We start from the raw sequence: 26,348 nt of genomic DNA on the forward strand, positions 1-26,348 counted from the left end.
TTTCTCAATCATCTCAGCTAAGAACATACCTAGAGAAAAAACAGTGAATATTTAAAACACCATTTTAAATTTCTTCATTAACTACCTATAGAAAGATTTATTTATTGCTGTCTCCAAAGCAATCAGTATAGGGAGTCTATGTTACAGCAAAAGATAATAAAAGTATTACATTTTATTGAAAGCTGTTATTAAGGCGAAAGCACCTTCCTTATGTTGAAATGCTATCTCGGAGACGGGAAATAAGTAAAAGAAAGAAGATTGTGGCAAAGTAGCTACTGTCTGTCTAAGATTTCAGCTATTCCTAAAGCAGCCTGAAAAGAGAACTGTCTGTCTTAATTAGTTCTTGAAGCTGCGCCTATTACCACTGTCTTTTATGAAGGACTATATTGGGTTAATTTCTGCAAAATAGTGGGTTTTTTTAACCTGAGGATCTGCACTGTATCAGCACAGTCTCTCTCAGGTGTATCACTCTTTAAGACTTGAGTTTTGTCACATAACTGATTTATACCTTGGAGAGTCATTAGCTCTTAGTTGAAAGAAATCTAAATATTCACCAAGACCTTAGTTAGCAAAACCAATTAAAAATCTCACCCCCTTCACATACTTTTCAGTTTTAGCACTGAAAGCAAACTTGTAGTTAGTTTGTATATACCACTAAACATTCCTCTTTATATTTATACATGTTAATCTAATGTGCCAAATAGTTCCTTTATGTCTTTTGATGTGGAAGACGACAGTGAATCTAATGGGAGAGATAAAAACCTTATATGCAACATTTCATATATTGTATGCTATAAAGTATGAAGATCTTAATCAATATACAAGTCATATAGGAAATGGAAAATGTCATTCAGTATCATAATATTCTTGAAACAAATGTTCCTTTTTCCTTCCATTAGTTCTTTCTTGAAAGGGAATTGCTCTTACCTACTATGGAGAGAATCACAACCACAAAATCAAAAATATTCCAGCCTATAGTGAAGTAGTAATGGCGAAGTGAAATCAATTTCAGGACACATTCTCCAGTGAAAAGGATAATGAACACAAGGTTAATCCGGGATAAAATTGTTTCCATTTCTTTACTCTGGTCATCTGTTTCTACCATCATTGTGACCATGTTAAGGCAGATGAGTATCATGATGCTGATGTCAAATACTTGTTTGGTTACAAAATCAAAGACCATGCCTTGGAATTTGTTCTGCAAAAAACAAAGATGGAATACAGTTTATACTGTGAAAATATTTGTCTTTACAAATGCCAAATGGGAAAGCAAGTCCCTGCATGATTTAGGAGTGCAGAGCAAAACCCATTCCCAATACATCTCTCAATATACACCAAACCCATGCTAGCTGGTGTCTTTTCCTGTTAGAGTGGATCAAGAAGTGTACCACTGTTGGCTGAAGGGACGGGAAGGGGAAGCAAAGCAATAATAATAACATTGACAATTGACATTATTGGTGTAAAAAAGGTGGTATATCTTGATACTCAGCAAGACTACCAGCCAAATAGAAACTTACTTACTTATCTTTATTCTTAGCTGGTTTTAGAATACTAACCCCCAGAGATGTCTGTCTCTTCCTTAAACTAATTCTGCTTGCTGAGATCGTTGAACCACTGAAGTTACATTTCTCAAACACACCATGACTGCAATATCCTAGTTTTCCTTTAGGACTTAGCTAAATGTTTATTGCCATATGTCTCTCCTTAGAAGACTATTTATAACCACTCAGTGCATAAGGTGCAACAAGTATTTTATTTTTTCCAAACATTGTAGGAGTTCAGTAAATAACAGAGTAGTTTCTTCTCTTAGAGACAAATTTATCCTAGTTTATACTTTACTCCCTAGGGCAATTTTTTATTCTGTAAGATTATCTGCATCTGTCTTTCTCTTTCACATTAGGTGACCACTGCCCCCTTCTGTCTTCAGCAGCAAGGGCCAGTGCATCCCCGTTTCCTACAGATTCTCTGGAAGGAGAAAAAACAGAAAATGAAATTTATCTGTGGATAGCAAGAACCGATAAATGATCCAATCAACTGTACTTTTCTAGGACCTAGGCAGGGAATTATGTAATATATCGCATTAACCTTATTAAATCCTACAGTTCATAATTCAGAGAGTATGTTTTTAAATGAAACATGAACAATCTAGTCTGCTGAATTAAAAAAAAAGGAGGGACAAATTCTACCTTTACAAGAAAATAAATGGAAGAAATATTTTCTTTCCAGACATACATTATCTTGTTGGCTAAAACCATATTCCCAAATGAGTGTTTAATATTAGGAGTATTAAAATCAAATCACTCTTACCACTGGCCTTGGTATAGGTTTCTGTGGCTTTTTGGATCCCAGTTTTTTCATTGCATTGTAATATTTCTTCTGTTCTTCTGTCATAAATATATCCTGACCTCCAAAGTAAAGAAATAATATCAAACCCAATTACTATCACGTTCACACATACAACATTTACATACAGTATGTCTGCCTGTAATATAATACTACATTTATATTTGATTTATATAACAAAAGTTATTTTTTCAGGTATTTATAGTGTGGATGCTCATATGCATTCCTAACACACACAAAAATAAGCCTTACTGCTGCCTTGTCAGGCTGACGGTTGAGTTTTTCCAGTGTCTTCATGCTCACTGACATGACTAAATTCGTTCTTACTATACTGAAGAATAACTTGCTGATTAGGATATGTTCAGTGTATAGGAACCTGACCGGTGCCTTACATGTCCTGAATTCTACATAGACTTTTAGGATTACAGCTAGCCCTGTCTAAAAGTGGGGTAGCTTTGAGACACAAGTTGTGTCAAGGGAGAGTATTTGGGTCTAATCTGAGGGTTTTAATGACAGCAAAACCCCCCTTTGATATAAATTTAAGAAAAGTAATCCAAATAATGCCATAACAAATTATTAGTTAGAACACCACTGGAACCTTGACTAACTCAAATTAGCCTTTGTTTGCAGATGCAAATGCTGCCAGTCAGATGTGCAACTGACTGACTGAATTCAGTATAAAGTAAATGACCTAGGTCAGGTAGAAGCACAATGTCAAAGTCACTGTCTGTTAAACTGGATATTGAAGACGAAAGCATAGCTCTTTTAAGAAAGTAGAGGATATCTTCAGAAGGAAAAATTTCTGTAGTTCACAATTGACTTTTTAACCATAGATTCTGTTTGGTACTGCTGCTTTTTATTTGGTGATCGGATAAAACCCAATCACATGAAACTGCTTTTTCACAGCATACAAAGACTTAGAATGATCCTGAGGTTCTAGTTCTTTTTGGCAGTTGAAGGCTAAGAATCGTGAGGCTTCAAAATATTTTAAATGTGGTTATTTGTATTTTTATATTGTTTAATTTATTTTAAATAAAACTATATGCATTATCAGTATAATTATTTTAAATATACTTGTATGTCAAATGTATACAGAAAAAATTCTTCTTCCTTTTATACCTTTGGTTTATTATTGCTGATAAATTATAGATTGTATTTGTGCCTAACAAATTCATCTCATTTCTCACAAAAGTGCCAGAAAATTAGAGATTTTTTTTCTTCTCTTATTTGTGTGAGGTCTGTTGGACTTCCTTTTAACCCACAGTTTAATCAGTTTGCAGAACTATTATCTACTGTATGAATGCAATGCCATATTGTACCTTCATTAAGTGTCAACAGTTTATAAGATTAAGTCAAATTAATTTATCTTAATTCTTTAAAGTTAATTAAAAAAGAAACTCTTCCATGGAAAATAATACTATATATAGTCAAAAGAATAATGCACATTCCCTTTTTGCATCTTCATTTTAGCTCTTTCTTGCATAACAATTTGCAAATTATTATGAATAGACTCATGATTGTCCCTCTTTGCTTGTCAAAATGCTGAAATCCAAAGGTCAAAATCACATCCACGGATTTAATACAGATTATGATAAAAAATTAGACATTTTTATTCAAGGACTTGAAATAACTTTTGATTTTTATTAGCTTTACATAAATAAGTTATTAATTCATTGTAGCTAAAAATTTATAGCAGTATGGAAATATTTTAAATACTTATCTTCTTTTTTTGTTGGTTGAAGTTGTCTATAATGACACCAATGAAAAGGTTCAAGGTAAAGAATGATCCAAATATGATAAAGATGACAAAATAAAGATACATATACAAGTTGTCCTCATACTTAGGTTGATCTTCTACCTACAAAATATTATAAATTTTATTACAAATGAGAATACTAGATGTAAAAAACAATGTATATAATTTATGAATAGGTATATGCTATCTCAGCTAGAAAAGTTATAAACTGCTCTCAATTATTAAAAAGACGCAACATGTCCATTTGAATCAATATTTGGAGAACTGGAAGCTGACAGAGTGATAGCTCATATGGAATTTTAAAGTAAATGCACACATAGATATGTTTATGTATGTACATATACACAAAGTTCCTTGTATACAAGGAAGAAGAAATGTGGGACTGAGAGCAGTTATTAGTACTTAAAATTTTAACAGCACAAATCTAAATATTTTATATTGTGTTCAGTATACTTTCATGCAACAGAATCAATCAATTTTAATGTCACCTAAGTCTTCCTGAAACTCTTTTGGTCTCACATGAGTGTCCTTATGTCCAGCTAAGAACAAATGCTTTCAATAAATTTCTAGTCAGTATATATTTTGTGAAATCCATTAAATTGAGACAAATTTCCAAGGAGGATTTTGTTATTGTCTCAATTCTTCTGTATTCCACATCTCAATGCCTGCACCTCTACTGCACAATGTGCTAGAGTGTAGAAATGCTGAAGTTAACGAAACAGGATGTATTACTCTGGAAGACAAATATCACTGTGTGATGACGGATATCACTAATGTGAGTATAACCTACGTTGTATAGACCTAGTTCAGGCATCTGTGTTGCACTTTTTTGTACAGGGTAAACATAGTTTTAGTTTTGTAGCCAAGATAAAATTCTAATCCCTAGAAAATTTAACAGATTATATTAAACCTTAAAGAAACAATGAAATGTACAGTTACAAATTATAAACCAAGATTAATATATTAAATATGTAATAATTACATTATATAATCTTAAATTAATTCATACTCATGATTACCAAAGGAAGTGGTTAAAAAACCTCTTTGTTTTTTTCATTAACATGAACTTTTCCAAAAGAAGTCTAGTTAAGTTAAATTTATTTGTCCAAATGCAAAGGAAGTGGGATTAATTTTCTCCACTATGAATTCTAAGATTCATGACATAAAAGTTCCCCTCTAGCCTAAATATACCTGGAAAAAATATGTATTGGTGCTGATTATAATTCTTAATGTTATTGCATGTGTAGCTATTTAAATTCTGTATTCTATATCAGAATATAACCAACAGATGATCTTTGAAAGTCTTGCACTTACATCTCGTGAATCGACAGCAGCATACATAATATCCATCCATCCTTTGAAAGTAGCCTAGAAATAAAATACAGTTGTTTATCTTCCCTATAAAAATTCATAATGTGGGAAATAACTAGGTCACAGCAATTAGACCTTAACTTTTAATAAAATCATATCTACATTTATAAACCACGTTTAATAACACAGGCATAATAAAATATTTTTCATAGTAATACTAGTTTTTTTAAGAAATTATTTTTTAGGTATTCAAAAAAAATTTTAAAAATCAGATTCTGAAGGTCTCGGCAAGGGCATAATATGTTTGGAGCTGCAGATGCTTACTTTGCAGGTGAAGAATGGTAGACTGAGATAGACATTAATGCTGGAGATGTTCAAGTAGAATCTACTAAATCACTCACAGTGACAGCAATTTTATCAGGTTTACAGCATGAATTGATGGAGTTAGCAATACAACTTCTGGACAGATACCAACATGCATCTGAATGTTTTTGCTATGGCTAAACTGTCATGGTATTTTTAGAAATGTTTTAATCCCACATAACTAAAAGGAATAGACTCTGCTCATAACAAAAATATACATTGGTTCTTGACGGTTAAGATTTACAGAAGACCAAAAACTGAACTGTGAAATAGCTGTGATTAACTTTTGTAAAACTTTGGGCTGAGTTCCTATAGAGTCTTTGTCTAGGTAGAATATAGAGTAAAAAAGATCTGCCATCATTGCTCTAAGGACGTGATTTTCATGGACATGGAATCTAATGAGGAACACCATGTTCTAATGAGGAACACCAAAGGGTTGGTGTGACATGCTAATTGAAGGTGTGAGTGTCTGCTCATTAGACAGGGTTTCCAAGTTTATTCACAATAAATAAAAAAAGAGCTAAAAAGCCTGTGAAATGAACAGATAAAGAGCATCCCTCCTGAAGAGATTCGGGAGAGGAACCATCCCAAGGAGTGTATTTGCATCTGTGCTTGCCAGAAGTAGCTCTGGCACTTTGGTACAGTTGCTAGTTTTCACAGCAGAAAACTTGCACTCTGGGACTGTTCATGTCCTACTGAATCTTGCAGTGCAATACAGATTTTCTAAGAAGGTATGCTTGGAGCCAGGCTTCATAGATTATTCTGTCTCACTTGACAATTGGCAGCCATTTGGTGCACTTTGCATAGCCATTATTAGAAGCGGAGCAGAGTTTGATAAGAGCAATAAATACAGGAGAAGAGTGGAGGGAGAATGTTAATGGAGACAATCAGCTGAAGAGATGACATTATACATGCTCAAGGACCCCTTAACTTCTGCAGGAAAAGTAAAGGGCGGAACAGAATATTTGAAAAGGGAAATGATGAAAAGTCAGAACAAAAAGAAGTAAAGAAAGAGAAGAACAAAAGATCCACAGTAGTGATGTAGTAATTAAAGACCAACACTGTCTGGATGGGTGACATGGATGACATTCAGACACAGCTTCAAGACACTTGAAATTTTCCTTATACATCTTCAGTGGCAAGCGTTGGTAAAAAGATCGTTCACCTTAATCTCTAGTGCAAGGATAGCAATGAGATCTGAAGTCAGAGGATTAGAATCATCATTCAGTACTACTACTCAGCACATAAGAGTCAAGTTGCCTTTAGAGGCAAAACGTTTTAAACCAGGTAGTTAATTTGGAAATGAAGGTCAGCTAGGGATACTGACCTGCTCTGGGACAGAAGGGACAAGCATATCATTCTTCGATAACTCGGTGATATCAGAGCAGTAACAATCCCCATGACATTTCTGACATCTTTTCATAAAGTGAAGATATATGTCTAGTTACAGACAAGTGATTCTACAGAGCTCAATCATCTAAACATAGTTGCTTGCTTTCTTGCTTGTGTTTTCAGTCAGATATGAGCTATCAGAACCTCCACTCTAAGCCAAGGAGCCTGTAAAGAGCTAAGGAATTTATTCCTCTGGCATAAATAAAAGGTATGCTTAGTACCTAGAACAAAGATGTTTCTGTACAACAGTGCATAGGAAAAGGACTTGAAGGGGAAATACAATTTACAGACTTTGTAGCAGTAATTAATAGAATGAATATGCCATGCAATACAATAACATCTAATACTTCACAAGGATAATATTATAAGTAACATAATAATTATTTAGTATATTATAATGACTCATTGACAGTCATTAATGGAATATGATAGTTAGAAATAATGAATATTTTTTGAGATAAAAGTATTTTACATTTTCATATTATACCCACAGTTTAATGTCTTTGTAGTTTCATGTAATTCTTAATGAAATATATTTATTTTAGTAGCAAGTGCTGTTTATCTGAAAACATCAAGAGAAAGTGTTATATGATTAATCAGATCTAATACTCAATTAGGATCTGTATATCAGTAACTATCCATATTCTTCCCATGTGCAGCTCCTTCTTTTCTCAGAGGATTTCAGACCTCTTACACAAGTATTACGATAATAGAGAAAGAATTAGCTCAAAGTTACATGAAACATTGGGTGCCCCAATCTCAGATCTTGCATTATTTCTAATTCCTTTCCCTAAAGCCACTTCCAGGTCTGGAAAATCAAGTCCCTAGTAAAAAAATATCTGCACTAGAGATACCAGGTTGATATATTTTTATCTTTACCATCTAACTTACAAACTGGGTCCTTAGATGAGTATAGAAATGAAAAAAAATCCACTCTAACTTGACCGGGCTGTTGACAAAAGAAAAGTTATTTCACAGTGACAAAAATGCCTAGATTAATGGATTTTGACTGTGAAAGAATGTTGCTGTGGTTGTGTAATGATACCTAGGAACAGATTACGTGGGAGGCATTTAGGCATGAGGAAGTTACTTACTTCAGACCAGTCAGTGAGAACGTCTGTCCTCTTAAAAAAGCTTAAAAAAGCGCTGCTGTCTGCCCTCCTGTCTTACAAGGGAACTGAGCTTATAAAGGAAGCAGGAGACCTTTTTAATAATTAGAGGGACCTCTGAGCCTTGTTCATCATGGCAAGACTCATGAAATGCATTCCTGAAGTTTATATTGTGTACTACTAAAAAGATCCTTCTACCTTTTTCACTTATTATTTTCACATTATTATCATCATGATGAGACTGTATTCCCTGGCCTTGGAATAGAAAGTTACTCTACTGTCATTAATAGAAAAATTGCAGGAAACAATGCAATAGAGTTGTGTAAGCTGTACATCATTGCTATGAAAAAATTATTCCACTACTTAACAGTCTTAACTTGCTCATTTTTCCTAGACTTCTTCAAAAAGAGCAAAAAGAAAAAATATAAATTTACTTACTACTTGAAGCAGAGCAAGATATCCAGCTCCTACATTATCAAAGTTTACTTTCACATTTTTCCATCGGGCACTTTGATTGTTTTTTATGAGTTCCTCACACTGAGTATAATTGTTGACATCACTGACATCAAACATCTCACCAGTTGTGGTGTTGACACAGTGATAGAATTTGCCAGCAAATAGATTTACTCCCATGATGCTGAAGATGAGCCAGAATATAAGACAAACCAGCAATACATTCATGATAGATGGAATTGCTCCTACAAGGGCATTTACAACCACCTAGTGTACAAATTAGACAAAATAACCACTTAGTTTATGAACAGGAAAATAAAAATACTTTTAAAATGTTAAAACAGTATTAATATGGAATGGACAGTTAAAATATTACATTAAAAATTAGGGGGGAAACAGTATTTAAGATTCAATAAAAACATTAATGAGATTGCAAAAAGCAAAAAATAAAATAATATGGAAACCAAGACAATGCAAAAGTCTGAAAAAGAACTCAAAAAGCCAAAGAAAACCTGTTAGTAGCAAGATGGATTCTTAGAATTTGTGTGCTCTAAAGAAAAAGAGAGAAATAAATGTTAAATTCCAACAAAACAAATCAAAATCTATAAATAGAAAATAAACCAGAAAAAGATCAAAGAATGATGATGTGGAAGACTGAATAAAAATTTCTGCATGTAAAACTACCATTACTAATTATTTTATTCTCAGAAACTTTATGTATATATTTGCATCAGTGTATTTTAGCATCTACATACAACATAACATAATTAAGCATATCTTATTTAGTTTTTCTTAACAGCAGCTGCTGTAGGTCTTGGTTTTAAATTGCCTGGCTCACTATAGTTGCTTTTACATTTATCCGTTAGGTTTTTTTTTCATTGGCTGCATTTAATACAGTTGAGCTACTCTACATGGGCAAGTGGCAGTAAAAGATCAGATGAAATCCCTTGACAAAAATTGTCTTTTACTTACTATGACTGAACTAAAAGAAAGCTGCAGATATTCAGACAATAATTTTCTACCAAATCAGCAGAGACTGCAGTAGGTTTTTGTGTATGGGTTTGAAAGTAGTAGTATTTTTCAGTTTACTAATTTGTCTGAAAGTAGTCTGAGATCAATAGAGGTTTTTCCCATATGTTAGATAGGGACTTAAGTGTTGTTTGCAATGCAAATCATATAAAACATAGGGGTGATGGTGATGTGCCACAGGACACACTTCCCTACCCTGACTAGTGTGGCCACCTGTAGAATATTAGCAGCCTCAACCCAGACAGGAACCACACATTTATTTGCAAACTTAAGACCTATGACCAAACTATAAACATGTATTGCAGTATCTGGGTATTTTGAGGTGAAAGACTAAAAGGAGATTTCTCAATAACATTACCTTGTTAATTTTTTATGCATCAGTTTTTCCAGGAAATAGCCTAGTCTGAGTTTTCAGGAGACAGCTGGTAATAGTTTTGGGGTTTTTTTGTCAGATTGGCAGAATATGAAAATAGTAATTTCCTCGACAGGAAGGATTTAGCTGCGTAGGAGGAGAGGTAAGATGGCAGCGGATGCATTCATATGAAGTAAAAGACACAGGCTGAGAAAATTATTTCCCACCTCTCCTCTTCTATACTTCCAGACCCATCCTTATTTCAGGTATCTGTTCAGACAACCTTTCCCTAATACTACAGCATTTATTGTAGGATTTTTTTCCCCAGACAGGTAGACAGGGAGACACAAGGGAGGTTTTAGTTTTTGGTGTGTCACTGTTGTCAGCTTCTTAACCTTGTTTTGTCTTGTTTTGTCTTGTTTTGTTTTGTTTTGTTTTGTTTTGTTTTCCAGCTAATCCTGTTCCATCCTTAACCACTGACAAACTAACAGAGAATAGAAGTTAGCTACAGAAATTCATAAAATAAAGTCCCCAGCCAAACTGGAGAAAAAAAACCCCAACCCTCTATTCTAAAATTTCTCACGTTCTTTTACTTATCTACATAGGTCCACAAATCAGTGGAAATTTTAATAGCCAGGGGGTTGGGGTAACACAACTATGCAGCAGTGAGCAGACAAGTTTAATGAACTCAAGGTCTAATCTCCAAATGTAAGCTGTACATGTCTTGTGTATAAGGACATGTTGGAAAGCCTTTTTTCCACACATTTTTGCATGCATTCCCATTCTGGGATTCTTTGCAGAAGGCATGAGCATCACACTTCTACATTAATTTTTGTGTGCATACATTAATTAAGTCTCATTCATTTTATCTCACCCTCATTCCTTCAAATCGTGACAAGGCTCTTAAAGGTCTTAAAGCTCTTAATGTCCGAAGAGATTTAATGGCACCAAGTTCAGAATAGCCCAAAGCGTTGGCTATTAAACTAACCAATGAGACCTATAAAATACAGAAAAAATATTATTCTAAAAATTGTTCTACACTGTTTATTTAAAAAGAATACAAATTCAATCAACAGAAAGGTCAACAGTGACAAATGGAAGATCACCATTCTTGCATATAGTGACATTGGAGGCACAATCCCACAATTTTCATACTTGCTGGAAAGGCAAGAGATCATATGAAGGCATGTTTGAAAAAGGAACATAGGCTATTAAATGTCTGTTATAGCTGGATATGGCTTCATAGTCAGATGGAAGTCCACTGTTGGTGAAGGATAAAGTTTTCAGAAATATTTAAAGACAAAATAGCCATACTTTCAGTAATTTCATTAAAGTTCAACCTTCCAAGCAATTTAAAATTCTGAATATTTTAGAATGTCAGAATAACTGACATTAATACTGACAATATTATTAATATCTATAATCACTAATTATATGCTAAGTAATGTAGTGGTTAATCAGCTTTTGTAATTATATAAATATTACTTCTAAGTCAAACAGTTCATAGCAACAATAGCCAGGGTATCTATGAAATGTATATTGACAGAGATGGTACATTCTCAGTTGACTGACAATTCTCTCAATTTTTTTTTTTCGTCATCTGAGTATAGAAAAATTTTATGGGATCTGTGTGATAGATATGAAGAGATGCTAGCATTATAACAATAAGTGCTTTATTATCTACAACAGTAATGAGCTCCTGATTCACATTACCAGGATTTTATTATAAGCCAATCCACTTCAGGAAGGAACAATTAATTTGCTTCTCAAATGGAACTGAGTTTTAAACAGTGTTAATGTGGAAGAATTTATTTTACTTATTTTGAGCAGTTTTGGAGACAGGAAATATCCTACCTTACTCTCATTTTATTTCAGTTCTACCACCAAAAGCATAGAAGACACACAAGTAAACATAGGCATATTTCAGTCCTTGAAAAAATCCCTCAGATGTTAATTTCTGTACTTCAATCTAGAGAGTTCTTCAAATAATTGGCTGTACAGAAATAGGCATTCACTGATATGGGGGTAAGATTTTGCCCGTTATATGAAAAGGTGGTTTCCTATGTTACTTGTATCCATAAAGAACAATTAGATGAATCACAAACACAAGAGTTACAAGATCATGTGTCATGACAATCTGAGACCAGATAGAAATCAATTATTCATTACTATGTTGCTATGTAAATTAACCTAACAGAAAACAGCATTTTAGTGAATTCATATCACTGTACGTTTTAACTGGATTACATATCAGGATGTAATTCTTTTCATCAAAGGAAGGGCTCATTTTACTGCTGTAATAGATAAGTTTGTAAAGGAACTTGCTGTGATTTATAAGCATATTAAGAAGAAAATCTTACTGATTTTCTGTAGTCTGTAACTGAAGTCTGTTCATTTCATTTACAAAGAAATAACATTATTGTTTCTGCCATTACATTAATTATTGTTATTAATTGTTATTAATAATTGTTATTAATACAATATATTTGTCCTGTGGTTCTACAGATTATCCTTAGCCACTGTTAATATATTACAGAGATAACAAGACATGGAACTTTCTGTATTCTTCATAGAATATTCATTGATTCACTCACATCAACAAGATACCCAGACATGACAATAAACTTTACTGTAAAGAGAGCACATTTTATGGATTAAAAATAAGCTATGAAATATATTTTTAAAATATGCCTTTCACTGAGAGAGCAGGACACCTCTTTTAAAACTGAACTCACATTAATTAATTGGTCAAGCATTGGAACAGGCTTCCCAGGGAAGTGGTGGAGTCACCATGACTGAAGGTGTTCAAAAAATAAGTAGATGTGGCACTTTGGGACATGGTTTAGTGGGCATGGTGATGTTGGGTTGATGGTTGGACTTGATGATCTTAAAGGTCTTTTCCAACCTTAATGATTCTAAGATTCTAATGGCTTCTTCATTTTATACTTTTCTCCCCAAACTAGCACTGTGCCTTAGTTATCTTTTGCAAACAAGATTCCATACAAGCTTTTTACATAGCTGTAGCTCCTGTACCTTCAGTGACACTTGTGTATATTGGCAGTTTTTAGGTTCTGATTGTAAGTCATTCTCCAGCCTAGTGTGTGCTTTCCATTTCAACCTATTTGCAGATTTCTTGCCAGGGTGCTAGTGCTCTTACATCATAAACCTGAAGCTGTTTCACAGAGAAATACTTCATCTATTGTAAACAACATGTTTTTCTCTGAAGGACGGTTCAAATGAGAGGCAAAGATTTTCTTGGAAGTCTTTGATATTAATTCTATTGTATATACAGCATAAGTATATACAGCTGTTTTGTACTGTTCTGGTTTTCCCAGTCTTCTTAACTTGGTCTTCTGTCATCTCTTCCACCTGTTTTGTTGCTAGTAGGCAAGAAAATAAATGTCTCTGTACACTGGTAAATAGATTAGTTTCTTTCTTTTGAGACAGGAATGCATGCAGATGCGATAATTTTAAGAAATTTAAATGGACTCAAAATGGTGGAAAGAATTTTTACATTAATGTTGTAAAAACTGGAGGATTGTGTGCCCACATTTTTATGTACAGATCTTTTAATATAGACGATCTATTGCAAAAAATGTTTTGAAACTTAGCTGTCACAATTAGCCTTGCTCAAGATCTTTATCCAGGGTTGTCATCTGACTGAGATCGATGGTCATACAGCTCCACACTGACTTTATTTCTACTTAGGCCTAAAATTATAATCCATATAAATTCTGTGTTACTTGCTGAGGTGGCTAATTTATGTGATTTGATTCCAGGTCCTCAGTGGAATATGGCCCTTCTCACTTCCAAAACTGCTTATCCTGTCTTTCATGTAGTTTGAGTATTCAGGTATTACACTTAACTAGGAATAAAAATAAACTGCAAGATTTGGAAAAAAAATCCAAATATTTTTCTTTCTATTGAGAAGTTAATGATTTTTCTTATTTTTTGAAAGATAGATACTGTATCATTGGTTTTCCAGGCAGGCATTTTTGACACTCTTGGAGACAGGACATTGGACTCAATGTAGCCTTTCTTATGCCTTGTGTAGCCTTTCTTATGTTATGGTCCTGTGCTAAGATAAAATAACTTTCTCTGTATGTACTTGGTGAATAATTCTAAATTTATGGTATTTTACTGGCAGGTATTCAAAATTCATTTTGCTTAGATCCATAATTGCAATGGTTCAATTTCAATTGAACTATGATTCTGTTCCCTAACTTGCTGAACAAGAGCCTTAGCTTTCATGCACATATCACCTGAATATCTCTTTGAATTAATTAATGAATTTCATTAATTTCAGGATTATCCAATGTTGTCATAGTATACCATGTTAGGATACACATAGAGACATATGAGACTGTCTAGGAAGACAAAATGACTTCTCTTTCTGTATCTGGCTTCCCAAAAGATCAATATACTCATCATCTTATTTCTTCTTATTTTTATTATGAAGTTGTCAGGGCAGCAGATGCCTCTTACTCTGTGCATACAACATTCAGTGTATTAGCATAAATTGACCCTGATCTTTTCCAGAATGTTGCTGCTGCGATAATTATTCTGAAAAGCTAATAAAAAGGTTGAGAGCACAGTTTAATTAAATTATTTAATAGTTTTAACAAAAAGCATGAAACATTTTTAGCTATATGAAAAAATACATAAGCCATCAACTTTTAAGGTACTATACAACCAGCCCAACTGGAGCTACATTTAATTGTTCAAAAACTGTACCCATTGGAATTTTATCAGGCATGAATTATTTCAGGAAGGTCAAAGATTCATTACTGCCCCACAGTATTTGGCAAATACATGTTTTGTTTTAAATGTTACTTATTTCCAATTCATTCAAGTACAATTTAATAACACAATAATTTAGAAATAAGGTGTCTATACCAAATTACAAGACTATCTTATAAAGTTTAAAAATATACAGCATAAAATGGCATCCACTTAAATTTATCTAAGATTACATATCATAGCAGAAAACTACACAAACGAGTTTAATAACTGACAAAATCATTGGGTATTCCCAGATTCCCTATCTCCTTCCTTGATATCCTATCTCCTAGCTTTGTATGTAGCAAAGACAACTTAGAATCATTACAGCTGTACATCAAAACCTAGACATAATAAACCTGTGACAGATGGCTTCTGGAAGAAGGGGTAAGAGCAAAAACTAAGGTACAGGATGACATGCTCTATAGCATCTAGTTTTACTGGGTTAAGATATTGCTGTCTCAAGCCTTTACAGGATATCTCTGCCAGAATTAGTGTCACCAAAAAGTCTCACGCAAAAAAGCGAATATGACCCTGCTTCTCAGCTGCCTGCATCCAAAATTCAGGCTCTTCACTTAAACCACTGATATATGTGTTTGAATTAATTTACCAGATTGTGATTTTGGGTAGATAAGGCACTCCACCCAAATATTGGCTCCTTGCTACAGATATTGTTGCATCTAGCAGAAGAGTGGAGTGGAGAGATGGCATGTTAAGGTCTTAAACTGAGGTAGCCAGATGTACCAAGGGTCATCTGTCACGGCTGTAAACTGACAGAGCTGAAAATTGGCATTTCTTTGTGTAATTGTTAAAATCGAATTTGGTCACAATCACTGAGAGCAACTACAGCTATTTCTCACAGAGAGAGACTCAGGTATGTAAGATATTAAAGGTCAAAGTCCTAAAGGACTATCAGTGTTTACTCTTGAATAATTTTAGAGGATGGAATTAAACAATTTGATTAACTTTAGTCACTTCTAATGAAGAAGGGCTCACTAGTGTTCTCACTGGAACAATGCCACTGAATCACACCTGTTTAAACTGCCTGTTAAAGCATTGTAGATTCTCTACTTTTCTTTAAGAAGATAACATGAGTTCATATATTTCTTTCCAGTGCTGTTTGGCGGTACTAAAGGAATTGCTGAATTAGTCTTAGGCACAATAAGACAGTTTTTGCCACTTTCTGGAACATTGAATATAATTCCTCAAAAGTAGAAGATTCCAATCTCATTTAGTCATGCTTTGTTTATAAAATTAAAAATTATGGGTAAAAAGTTGGCAAAATAAGCTGCTTTACTTATTATTATGTTCTTTATAATTCTGAGAACCTACTCAGATAACAGCATCTCTGAGGCTAAACTATTATTAAGAAACTATGGAGTATGGCTTAGAATAATCAGTTTAGGTTTATGTTACAAAAAGAATAATTAAAACATGAGTTGTAGTTTATCTTAAAAAATCCATTCTTAACATAATCCTGGAAGGGAACATCTGTCTTCTGCCTTAACATCCTCTTAAGAAAAACATTCACACTGCTCCATTCTAGTGTAGATTTTCAGGACAGAGCTAGAGATTAACTATAACAAAACTAACTTGGGCAGGTAAAAAAAAAGAGAAGGTCTTCCATTTTGAGTTATAGGTCAATCTAGCTAGGTTTTTTTCTCTCTGGGTGTCACATTTCTGTTTTATATTCATAAGGAATAAGTATTTATGGGACCATTTATTTCTATTCTCTAGAAATACTGTAGCTTGGGTAGAAATTACTATAAATGCACATTTGCTCTGAGATGCCATCTCTCAGTTCCACGCTGAGGACATGTATAATGAATGAACTGGGTCAGATAATGTGTGAAGGCAAGAGACCAAAATATTCTGGGAGTAAAACCAGCTTTGATCCCTTCTGACAACGTAAGCAAGACCTTTGCATAGAAGTATATAACAGCCAGGAAGGCAGCCAAGAAACCTTGTATTCTCTTCTATCATAAACCCTGCCAACTTATAGCTGATTTAACTATTGCAGATTGTCATCCTATTAAAACTAATTAAGTTTTAGACCAAATAGCCACTGTATTTCTGTTTTACTAAAAATGATAACAAGATAGTTTTGGGGGACGAAGTTCTGAGAACTCAGATGACATCTGTACCAAATGTATTGTTCCACCTGCAAAGCTGCAGTGTTTGTAGAAGAAACTTGCACAAGGTAGTGTCTTATTTGCTAAGGAATAAGGTAGCATAATCAGAGTCCATTAAAAACAGCATGTTTCAAAATTAATTTTTTTTCTCATAAAATCTCAACTTTGATACATTCTGGGTACAAAATTATTAACCATGAACAATGAACAAACTGATGGCCAGCCATCCTTTTCCTTCTGGCATATAAATGTACTTTAAATAACACATTCAGGTCACTGCAGGCTATTACTAGTGCTGTATAACTATACAATGTGAATTATTTTTGCATGTTTATAAGATTACTTAGTAGTAATGAGTTTTACAACATAAAGGACTTTATCATAGCGAATTTTACAATATTAAAGACTGTGTACTTACATCAACAATCAGGAAGTCCAGCCAGCACCAGGCATTAGTAAAATATATTTGAAAACCATATGCTACCCATTTTAAAAGCATTTCCAAAATGAAAATATATGTAAAAACTTTGTCAGCATATTCCAGCATGGTCTTGATAGTTTTGCGCTGTTCAATATATATATCTTCAAAAGCCTATGAAAAAAGTATATGTTTTACAGCATATACATGATAAAACTAAGGCATAAATAATAAAATATAAGTAGGTCAGAACTAATCTTTCCCCTTGTTCTTCTGTATCCTCTTATTTTACATATTTCCCATCTTTAACCATACTACAAATTGGAGCAACTTTATGTATTCTGCCCTGTCTGGGATTGAATATATATATATATATCCTGTTTTACTAATGAATGAAAAAATAAACTCAAAGCATGGATTTTCATCCACTGTGGTATTAAGAAACTTTCACATAGACACACAAACCCCTCCCTTTCTTATACTAAACCTGTTCCAGATATGTATATTCCATTCTAAAAAGCAGTAGGGAGATGACATTTCTATCCTCCACCAATCAAACTTATGTCTAAAAGTCAAATTAAAGAGCACTGTATTTGCTAGAATGTACACTGTCTGTGCACATTGATACTGTAGCAAATGTTCAACTTGAGTAAAGCTGGAAAGGTGGGTAACCATAAATCTTGTTGTAAAGTGGTTGTTAGGTTTAATTTGCTGTCACACTCTTCCCTATCTCTTTCCTCCAAAAAAGGAACAGAATGAAGTAATTATTCCATTTTTTGTGTGGTCTTTCATAAACAGAATCCAAGAAGTGGCTGAGCCTAACAGGAATTAAGGACTTAAAAGCATACATTTAGCTATATATTCACAGTTAACAGTCCTTTGTACTCAAATCTCTTGATGAGCATGCTGAAAATTAGCAGACAATTTAAATCTTGAGTAGCTATGTTGGCTTAAATAAAATTGTGCCAGCTTTACAATGGTAAACCAAAAGTATCACTAAAAAAGTGCATGCAAAATTAAACAAACTTTTTCAAGCTTGGGCCAAGTTTCATTCCATCCTGAAATGATGGAACGCAGGTAGTTTACAGAGCAAAAACAAGTCTTTCTGAAGCAAATTTGAATTTTGCTGTTGCTTCTAAGGAGATATCTAAATATTTCAGCATCTGCAATTTTTTTCTACTTACTAGTGCTCCACTGCTGAGGAGAATCATGAAGACAATGAAAGTCTCAAACCAGTTGTGCTCAACTATGCTGTAGCAGGTTTTTCTAAGATTCCACCAAATTTTTCCTTTGCCATCCTCTATACTTACTTGACAACATGGAAATTTCTGCACACAACCTGCATTAGATTAAGAGATATTAGGATTCAAAAGCAAATTATTTCAAAGTCAATATTACTGTGGTATCAACACTGTTAGAAGCTTTAACAAATTTTATAATATTTAAATTAAACACTGGAATCCTTTTTTATAGGATGCTGAATATCTGAATTTAGATATGTAATTTGGAGAGAAACCAGACAATAGTAGACATAATTATAAATAAACTCAATCCAAAAAACATTGATCATTTTGACTGTTGGCATGTAAGTGTTCCATTTGTTGATGGAGCCTCAGAAAAATTAATTTGTTCCAAATTTCAAAGGCCAATTCAAATAACTTTTAAGTATAGAAAAGTTAGTGAAGTTTCTTAGTTACAAGATGTATGCAGTGGCCGGGCAGAAAAAATTACTAAAAGCCTAGGGAAACCTTGTTTTGGCATCTGATTTCTGGCATTCTAGGCTAAGAGTATTTTCTTTCAGTTGTTGAGGTCATGAAGGTCCACCAGATTTGAAAGTCTCAAGAACTTAAATATGCCTAGTAATAATGCCATTTTACTAATAAATCTCTTAAGTCATCAGTTATTCTACAACCTTCTGTAAAACAGGCTTCTGGTTCAAGAGCTTCTTCACTTTCAATTTCTGCTTGCTCGCCCTCTCCAGGAGGAGCAATATCGACTGTGCTGCCTTCTGATGAGCTGGATGCATTTAGTTTCTGCAAGTAAAGTTCCACACAACAATTTTTTCTCATTAGTTACATATTCTGTAAAAAAATGATACTGAATCAAATCATGACAGTCTGACTTTTGAAGAATGCTAAATTTATACTGATAAATATGCATCACCATAAGTAAAAACATAGTAATGACATGTACATTTTATAGTTCTGTTTTCCAGTTTATCTTCTCATAGGGAACAATTAAATATAGTGTGACTACTAACCTGATCCACATATAAGATTTCTGAAGTATTCTCAGTAGTATCAAAACTGGAGAGCTTGCATGTACCATACTCTCGAGTTATTTCATTTTCTTTACTATACTGGATTACACTGAAAATGTGTCTTAGTTTTCCCAGCAAAATGAACTACAAGAAAGCTCCACATATATCTTCATGTCCACTATAGATGGTGTTTTCACAAACATACACCGTATCTGGATTAAAAAGTTGTAAATTTAATGGCATTTAATGGCAAATTTCTGCACAATTTAATTTCTGCAGAAAGCACAAATTACCAGATCCGAAATATCTTCTTTGCATTCCTGTCTCCTGTGCATATTGAGAGATCTCCTGAGGTCCTTTCCATCCTGAATTTTTCTATCATTCTAATAATTTTGTGTATAGTGAAGTATTATAGTCCTCACTATGGTAAAAGCACTGCTAGATCTGAAAACTGCAAGAACTGGAGAGTGATATAAAGCAACTGAAATTAAATAAATTTTTACCAAGTACATTGAAATTTGGATCAGGTCAAGCTGTTCATGCAAGACTGCCCATAATTTTGTCCTTTTAAGAAACCATCTTTTGAAAGGACAAGACTGCTAAAGATGCACACAACTAATGCAATAATTGGACGTAGAGTTTGTAACTTGAGTTTGTATTGGCAATTCAATTGCCAATGCTGTTTGCGTCTTTAATTGCTTTCATCCAAAATACATAATACATTCTCTTTTACTGTGAAATAAGGGTTGTAATCAGAAAGCAACATTTAAAAAAGCATGGCAGTGAAATACTTCTGGTTTATACCATGTAGCAGTAATACATAGGAATTTCAAGGGGGATCTAGTATCCATCTCTAACTTAAATGCTTTAAATTGTACAGGCACTGATGTAACAAAAGGGCATTTGGTCACAGACTAGATTTGTGATTTCAGCTGAGCAGATCCGGTCATGCCCTTTGACCTTTCTGAAAATGTTTCTATAGAGATTTTTTTGGTATGCTTAATACCAATTACTTCTCACATTTGATTTTCAAGATAGTGACATTTTTGATGTGACAAATAGATGATTTGAATTATTTTGCAACAAATAATAAAAAATAACTTTTTAAAGAGGCATTTCCATGTATTCTCCTCTTCAGAGACACTGCTGCAAATTAAAACTAGTTATTTAACACTTGAGTTAAAACGCAGTCCCTTCAGGAAAATGCATTGGGAGCTAAGGGCTTTTTTCTGCCAGAAATTAAGTAAATGGCACATACATCTTTATATAGTTTGTTACACAATTCTTTCTTCATATTCAACTCTTACGTAAGATGAATGAAGTTTAAAAAAAATCATGTTGGGTGATGGATAATCTCAGGGTTATGTTTCAAGAAGCTGCCCTTCAAACACACGTGCAAATGTAGTCAATATAGGGTCACCCAGACCTCAGGTTGCGTGGCTGTTACTGCATTGTGACCGAAAATAAAGGACTTGTTGCATAATAGAAAGGATTTCTGACAGGCACACAGGTATGAGTTTAAAAACCATTCTTTCCCTTTTTAAATATCATAATTTGTGGAATGGAAATCCATGGAATTTCATGGAAATACATGGAAATACATGGAAAATCAAGATTTAAGAAGTATGAAATATGTCACTGAAATTATAGGCAGTTTCTTCATGAAATAAAAACCAAATATTGTGAAAATAATAATCTGTCACATTCAAACTAAGAAAATTAAAACTAATTCATGGCCTGATCCATCATCATTAAATCAATTACTGGCTTAATAGTAACAAGATAAAGGTGCATAGTACGCATCAATTATTAATCTATATGAGTGCCAATTAAAAGGCAGTCAATTTTTTTAACTGCATCTTCCCATCTGAACTCTGTTGCAGATAGTCCTGTCAGCATAGTTGCTAAAAAACAAGTGACAGAAGTGCAATTTATAATCAGTACAAACAAAACCTACTATAATTCTCTGTATTATTTTTCACATAAAGCATTCACTTCATTATTTTTCAAAAAATCTCAAACAACTGCATTATTAAAAAACCCTCATGTTAATAAAACTCCTCTTCTTTGCTTCAAGACCTTAAATTAGGAAAGAACTGTTGCATTTTAAATAAGGTGAGTTTAATGTCCTTTCTTTTTTCTAGCGATAAAACTAATAAAACTAATAGGAAACTCAAGATACATGATGGATTAACACAATCTTCTTTTCACCTCATAAATGTTGATCATCAGCTTCTAGAACACGACATGCCCTGTAAATACTTATTTGCATCTTCAGTGATATCACATTTTCCTTTACAAGGATATATTTGTAAGCAATTGCTTATGATGCAGCATTCTCAAGGCCTGAATCAGCAAAACAACATGCTTGACTAGAGCAGAAGCCTGAGCAATACTGTGGAAATCACACACAAAAATAAAATAAAAAATAAGACTACCTCAATGGGATTATACTTTTCTGAAAATAGTATTATAAATATTAAAGTATAGGATATAACATAAAAAAATTCTTCATCACCAACCCAAATACTTGGTTAATATATGTGTAATCAGCCTCCATACTGTCTTTTCAGAGCAGCGCATCTCTTTTCAACAGCTTAGATCATTAAAACAAGCTTTGACCAACAGCATGTTAATGTGCCCATTTACAAGAAAATGCATTCACTTAAGACCCAGTCTTGCTCTCATTTGGTTTTATTCTAGATTTCAATAAGAGCAAGAGCAGGCTACTAAAATTTTAAGCTTTACAAACGGCTTCATGATTCAAGTGACAATAAAATAAAGGGATTCAGCCATTACAAATTGCCTTTAGTAATTCAGCCATGTGGTTTTATCCTTTGAATCTTGAAAGCTGCACTGTAATTCAGTGACAAATTATAAAATAATGGGGATCAGTGTTTCCAAAGTGATTCTAAACTGACTTTAGATCTCAGATCTTATGATATTTGACTTTTATATAATATTAAGAAAATAACTTTAAAAATATCTTTCCTTAGAGTTTTATTTATGTTTGAAGCATATCTTGGTTTAAAATTTAATCAGTAAAATCTGAGAGTTTTCAGAATACACACCAATATGAATTTCTTTTGGCATCTCTGGACAATTTATACTATGATATAATATAGGTAGATACTACACTATAATCAATAGTACAAAACAAAGTATTTGGTTATCCTTTTGAAGCCAGTGAGACTCTGCCTGAATGGAAACCGCTTTGAATCCTGCTATAGGGCTGAAATCTCAATCCTAACAAAATTTTGACACCTAGTTTTACTAGGATAATTTGACCTCCTTAGTTTCATGTAACTTCGGCTCCTGTGCAACATTTGCTGTCCCTATTCCTGAAGGGTCTGCCAATTCTACATCAATGGAGATTATACTTGCCTATAATGAAAAAAACCCTAGGGTAAATACACATGGAATTTTATAACAATTATGCTAACTACTCCATTGCCTTTCTAATTTACATCAAGTCAAGTCCCCCAACTCAGTCACAGACTGCTATCTTGAAAAATGTTCCGAAATACCACTATTTATGAAGGAGTTTAAAGTTTAGAAGAGAGTATTTTCAAAATGCTTTGCTTTGAGAGTTTTTTAAGGGGGGTTATTTGCTAAATGTAATTTTAGCAATGATGAAACTGTTTGCTCTGTTTACACTTGATAAAACTCAAGATATGCACTGCCCAAATGAACACAGAATGTAGTTTGTAGCATCTTGAAGATTTGCATTACAGTGCATTGTAGATTTAGAAGTATAACAGTGTAATTTTTATGCAAGTAGCTACTGCAATAGTTTAAATGTTATTCATTAAGGAGCTGAAGTTGTGGCAGTAATTATTACATAAATCACTTAACACATTTCATTAAATATTTACATTTATAAGGGCTGAATCAAAAAGGGTTGTTTTTATTTTTTAAAAACTATGCATGCTCCCTTTTTCTTTGGCCTCTTTAACGTATAACATTCCAGTACTTTTATGATCCATACTTCAAAACCTGTAGAGCATGCAGTTATTGCTAAAAACTGTATTAAAATATCCAGAAAAACCATTAGCAGAGTCAAAAAATCTATGTTGGGGCCACCAATCCCGCCTGACCATGCTGTGATGTGAGTCCCATGACTCAGCAGAGAGCAGCTGTGCATGTTTCTACTGTCTTGCAATGAGTAGGGAAGGTACATAGCTGAATAGCATGCAGGCCAGTCAAAATCCATTAAAAAGTGATTATATATATATATACATATATATGTATAACTTGCTTAGGTAACCTGTGTGAAAGTGGTGACACGTTGCTCTACCTGGTTAAAAAGCACCAGAGCTGCATTCTTGATTGCTCCAGCTTGGTTTTACCCCTGTGAGAAGTAAGAATGGTACGTAGTGAAGTTCAAGACACAGGATCTCTAGTTTTCCTCTTTTTGGAATCTCTAATTCAAACATGGCTTTAACACAATTAAAACATAATTATTAAATATTTTATGATCGGTTGGCAAAAAGGGAAATACATACCACCTGAAATGTTCAACAAACTTTTCTACAGAACTTGTTAGTTTATTTTAGAGAAATAAGAAATGCAGAAGCTAGACCTAATAATCCACACTCTGAAATTGTGATTCATAAATAAAAATACAATAAATTAAATTAGTAAAGACATGGTTAGCAGATTTGGAAAGTATTCCAGTATTTATGTAGTGCTTAATGCATATTAATGAAAATTTTAAGAGGTTTTTTTGTTCTACTCTTCATTTAACTATGTGATTATCTCTTATTTGCAAAAAAAGTATATACAGTAAGCAAAATACTTTGAAGCTGTATATCTTCCCATTCCTCCTTCATCCTCTAATAATGGCGGTAGAATTTATAGATTTCAATGAAAATAAACCTCCTCAATTTCTGTCCAAAATAAATGGAAGTATCGTATTGTGTAAGTTTCTAGTTTAAATTTAGTATGCTTTATACTTCTGATGCTGTAATCTCTCTCTAATTGTTTCAAAAGAGGATTGGGTTGGTGTGGGACAGTGGCTCATCAGTGTATCCAGAGATACGGTTTCACCCGTTAGTTATCCACAGCTAGTCCATAACTTAAAGAATCTGTGACTTTTGAAGATACTGTCCCAGAATTGGTCAGTTTTAGAAAAGGAGAATTTAGATTGTTGGATATTTTAAAAGAAATGTGATAAAAAAATCATCCAACAAATTGGTCAAATCACTGTTGGGTATGTTTTGGCTAAGAAATTTATTGAAGCCCAATGGCAATGCTTAACTTTTGGGAATGCAATAACTGTGTTCCTGTCTTTTTACTTCACCTAGTCACAAAGGCATTAGTGAAGGCAATCAGAAAACTGAACTTATTCCTTGTTTTGAAAATTCAGTGGATTAGATGATGAAGGATGTTTTTAATTTTATTAAAACCATCTGTTGTAATTTCAGAAGTTAACTGAGCAGCCTTATTTCTCCAATCTGAATTTGTACTTACTGTACATATACTGTAGATACAAAGGCTTTTGGAATTCTGAATGATAGAGGCTTGTAGGTATATGTATTTCTTTAGTTGTGAAATAAACTTTGCATAGCTGATGAATATCTTTGAAATTGCTTTTCCATGTTGAAATCCAAAACTTGACGAATAAAGTTGTGATTCAGACATAATGAACCGTTGTTAAGTGGTACAGAAATACAGGTTAGGAGTCATGTTTTTTAAGGTTAACATAGACCATTCATTTCACTGATTAGCAGGCATATTTTATAATAGAAAGATCATCCTCAGTGCTAACTTTAAAAACCACCAAATTATCTATGATAGTTACTTCTAATTTTCTTATTATCTTCAAAGTTAATTATCTTTAATATCTTATTTTCAGAGCAGAAATCTACTATTTCTGATGGTTATTTCATTGGGTATTGAAACTCTATTTTCTGATAGTAGGTATTAAAAAAATGCTGCTTCAAAATATCAATGAAATATTTGTTTCTTTCAGATACTTTCAGCCAACTATTACTCTAAAGTAGTGGGTAACTTTTAAATCTAATAAATGTTACTGTTATGTTTCATCCAAACAGAGACTTTCCCAAATTTCTAGTGATACTTATTAGAAAGACCTTGTTTAGGTCTGGAACTTGCAACCAGGTTCCAGAGTAGATCCTGGTAGATTTGGGAGGTTATTAACTAGGAAATTAATTAGAAAGTGTTTTTATGAAATGGAACAAAAAAAAAAAAAAAAAAGAACCAGCCTTCCAGAAGAAGGTGGCTAGAGTTATTTTGTACCATAGTATATCTGATAATAAAAATAGGAAAAATTACAATTTGTTCCTCACCCACAATTACAATTTCTATAACAATTACCTGCTCTTGGCATATTCCCCAGGGGCACCCTGCCCCTGCCTCACTTCAAGCATGACGTGTTATTGCTGACAGACTTTAAATAATCATTCTGCTCTTAACATCAGTGACAGTCAGTAAAACACCAGAAAAAAATGGTTCATTCTACAGTTCCTGGGCAGATCTAGCTTCCCACAGCTCTGTTAAATAAAAAGTTACTAAAGGGGATACCTCCTGAGGGTATTTTAAGTGCTAAGTACTGCCACAGACAAGGCAGGGAAAGGTCTGCCCCATCTCTTACCCCTCCTTTTGAAGACCAGGCCTTCTCCTAGCAGG

General features: G+C 33.5%; 1 protein-coding gene across 1 annotated transcript in view; it reads right to left on the reverse strand.

The window, feature by feature from the left end:
• Positions 1 to 3: 3 nt before the first annotated feature.
• LOC104621285 (sodium channel protein type 2 subunit alpha-like) overlaps positions 4 to 26,348 on the reverse strand; it is a gene marked incomplete at its 3' end in the record, with an annotated part of 58,141 nt that continues 31,796 nt past the window's right edge. The window contains exons 17-26 of the mRNA XM_010287725.1: positions 19,350 to 19,470; positions 18,622 to 18,776; positions 17,438 to 17,611; positions 10,983 to 11,105; positions 8,713 to 8,994; positions 5,414 to 5,467; positions 4,064 to 4,201; positions 2,308 to 2,412; positions 928 to 1,198; positions 4 to 29 (exon numbers count right to left, since the gene is read on the reverse strand). Coding sequence (XP_010286027.1) covers positions 4 to 29; positions 928 to 1,198; positions 2,308 to 2,412; positions 4,064 to 4,201; positions 5,414 to 5,467; positions 8,713 to 8,994; positions 10,983 to 11,105; positions 17,438 to 17,611; positions 18,622 to 18,776; positions 19,350 to 19,470 — 1,449 coding nt within the window. The remainder of the gene's footprint in view (positions 30 to 927; positions 1,199 to 2,307; positions 2,413 to 4,063; positions 4,202 to 5,413; positions 5,468 to 8,712; positions 8,995 to 10,982; positions 11,106 to 17,437; positions 17,612 to 18,621; positions 18,777 to 19,349; positions 19,471 to 26,348) is intronic.

Source organism: Phaethon lepturus, unplaced genomic scaffold, assembly GCF_000687285.1.
Source record: "Phaethon lepturus isolate BGI_N335 unplaced genomic scaffold, ASM68728v1 scaffold17105, whole genome shotgun sequence".
NCBI lineage: Eukaryota > Metazoa > Chordata > Aves > Phaethontiformes > Phaethontidae > Phaethon > Phaethon lepturus.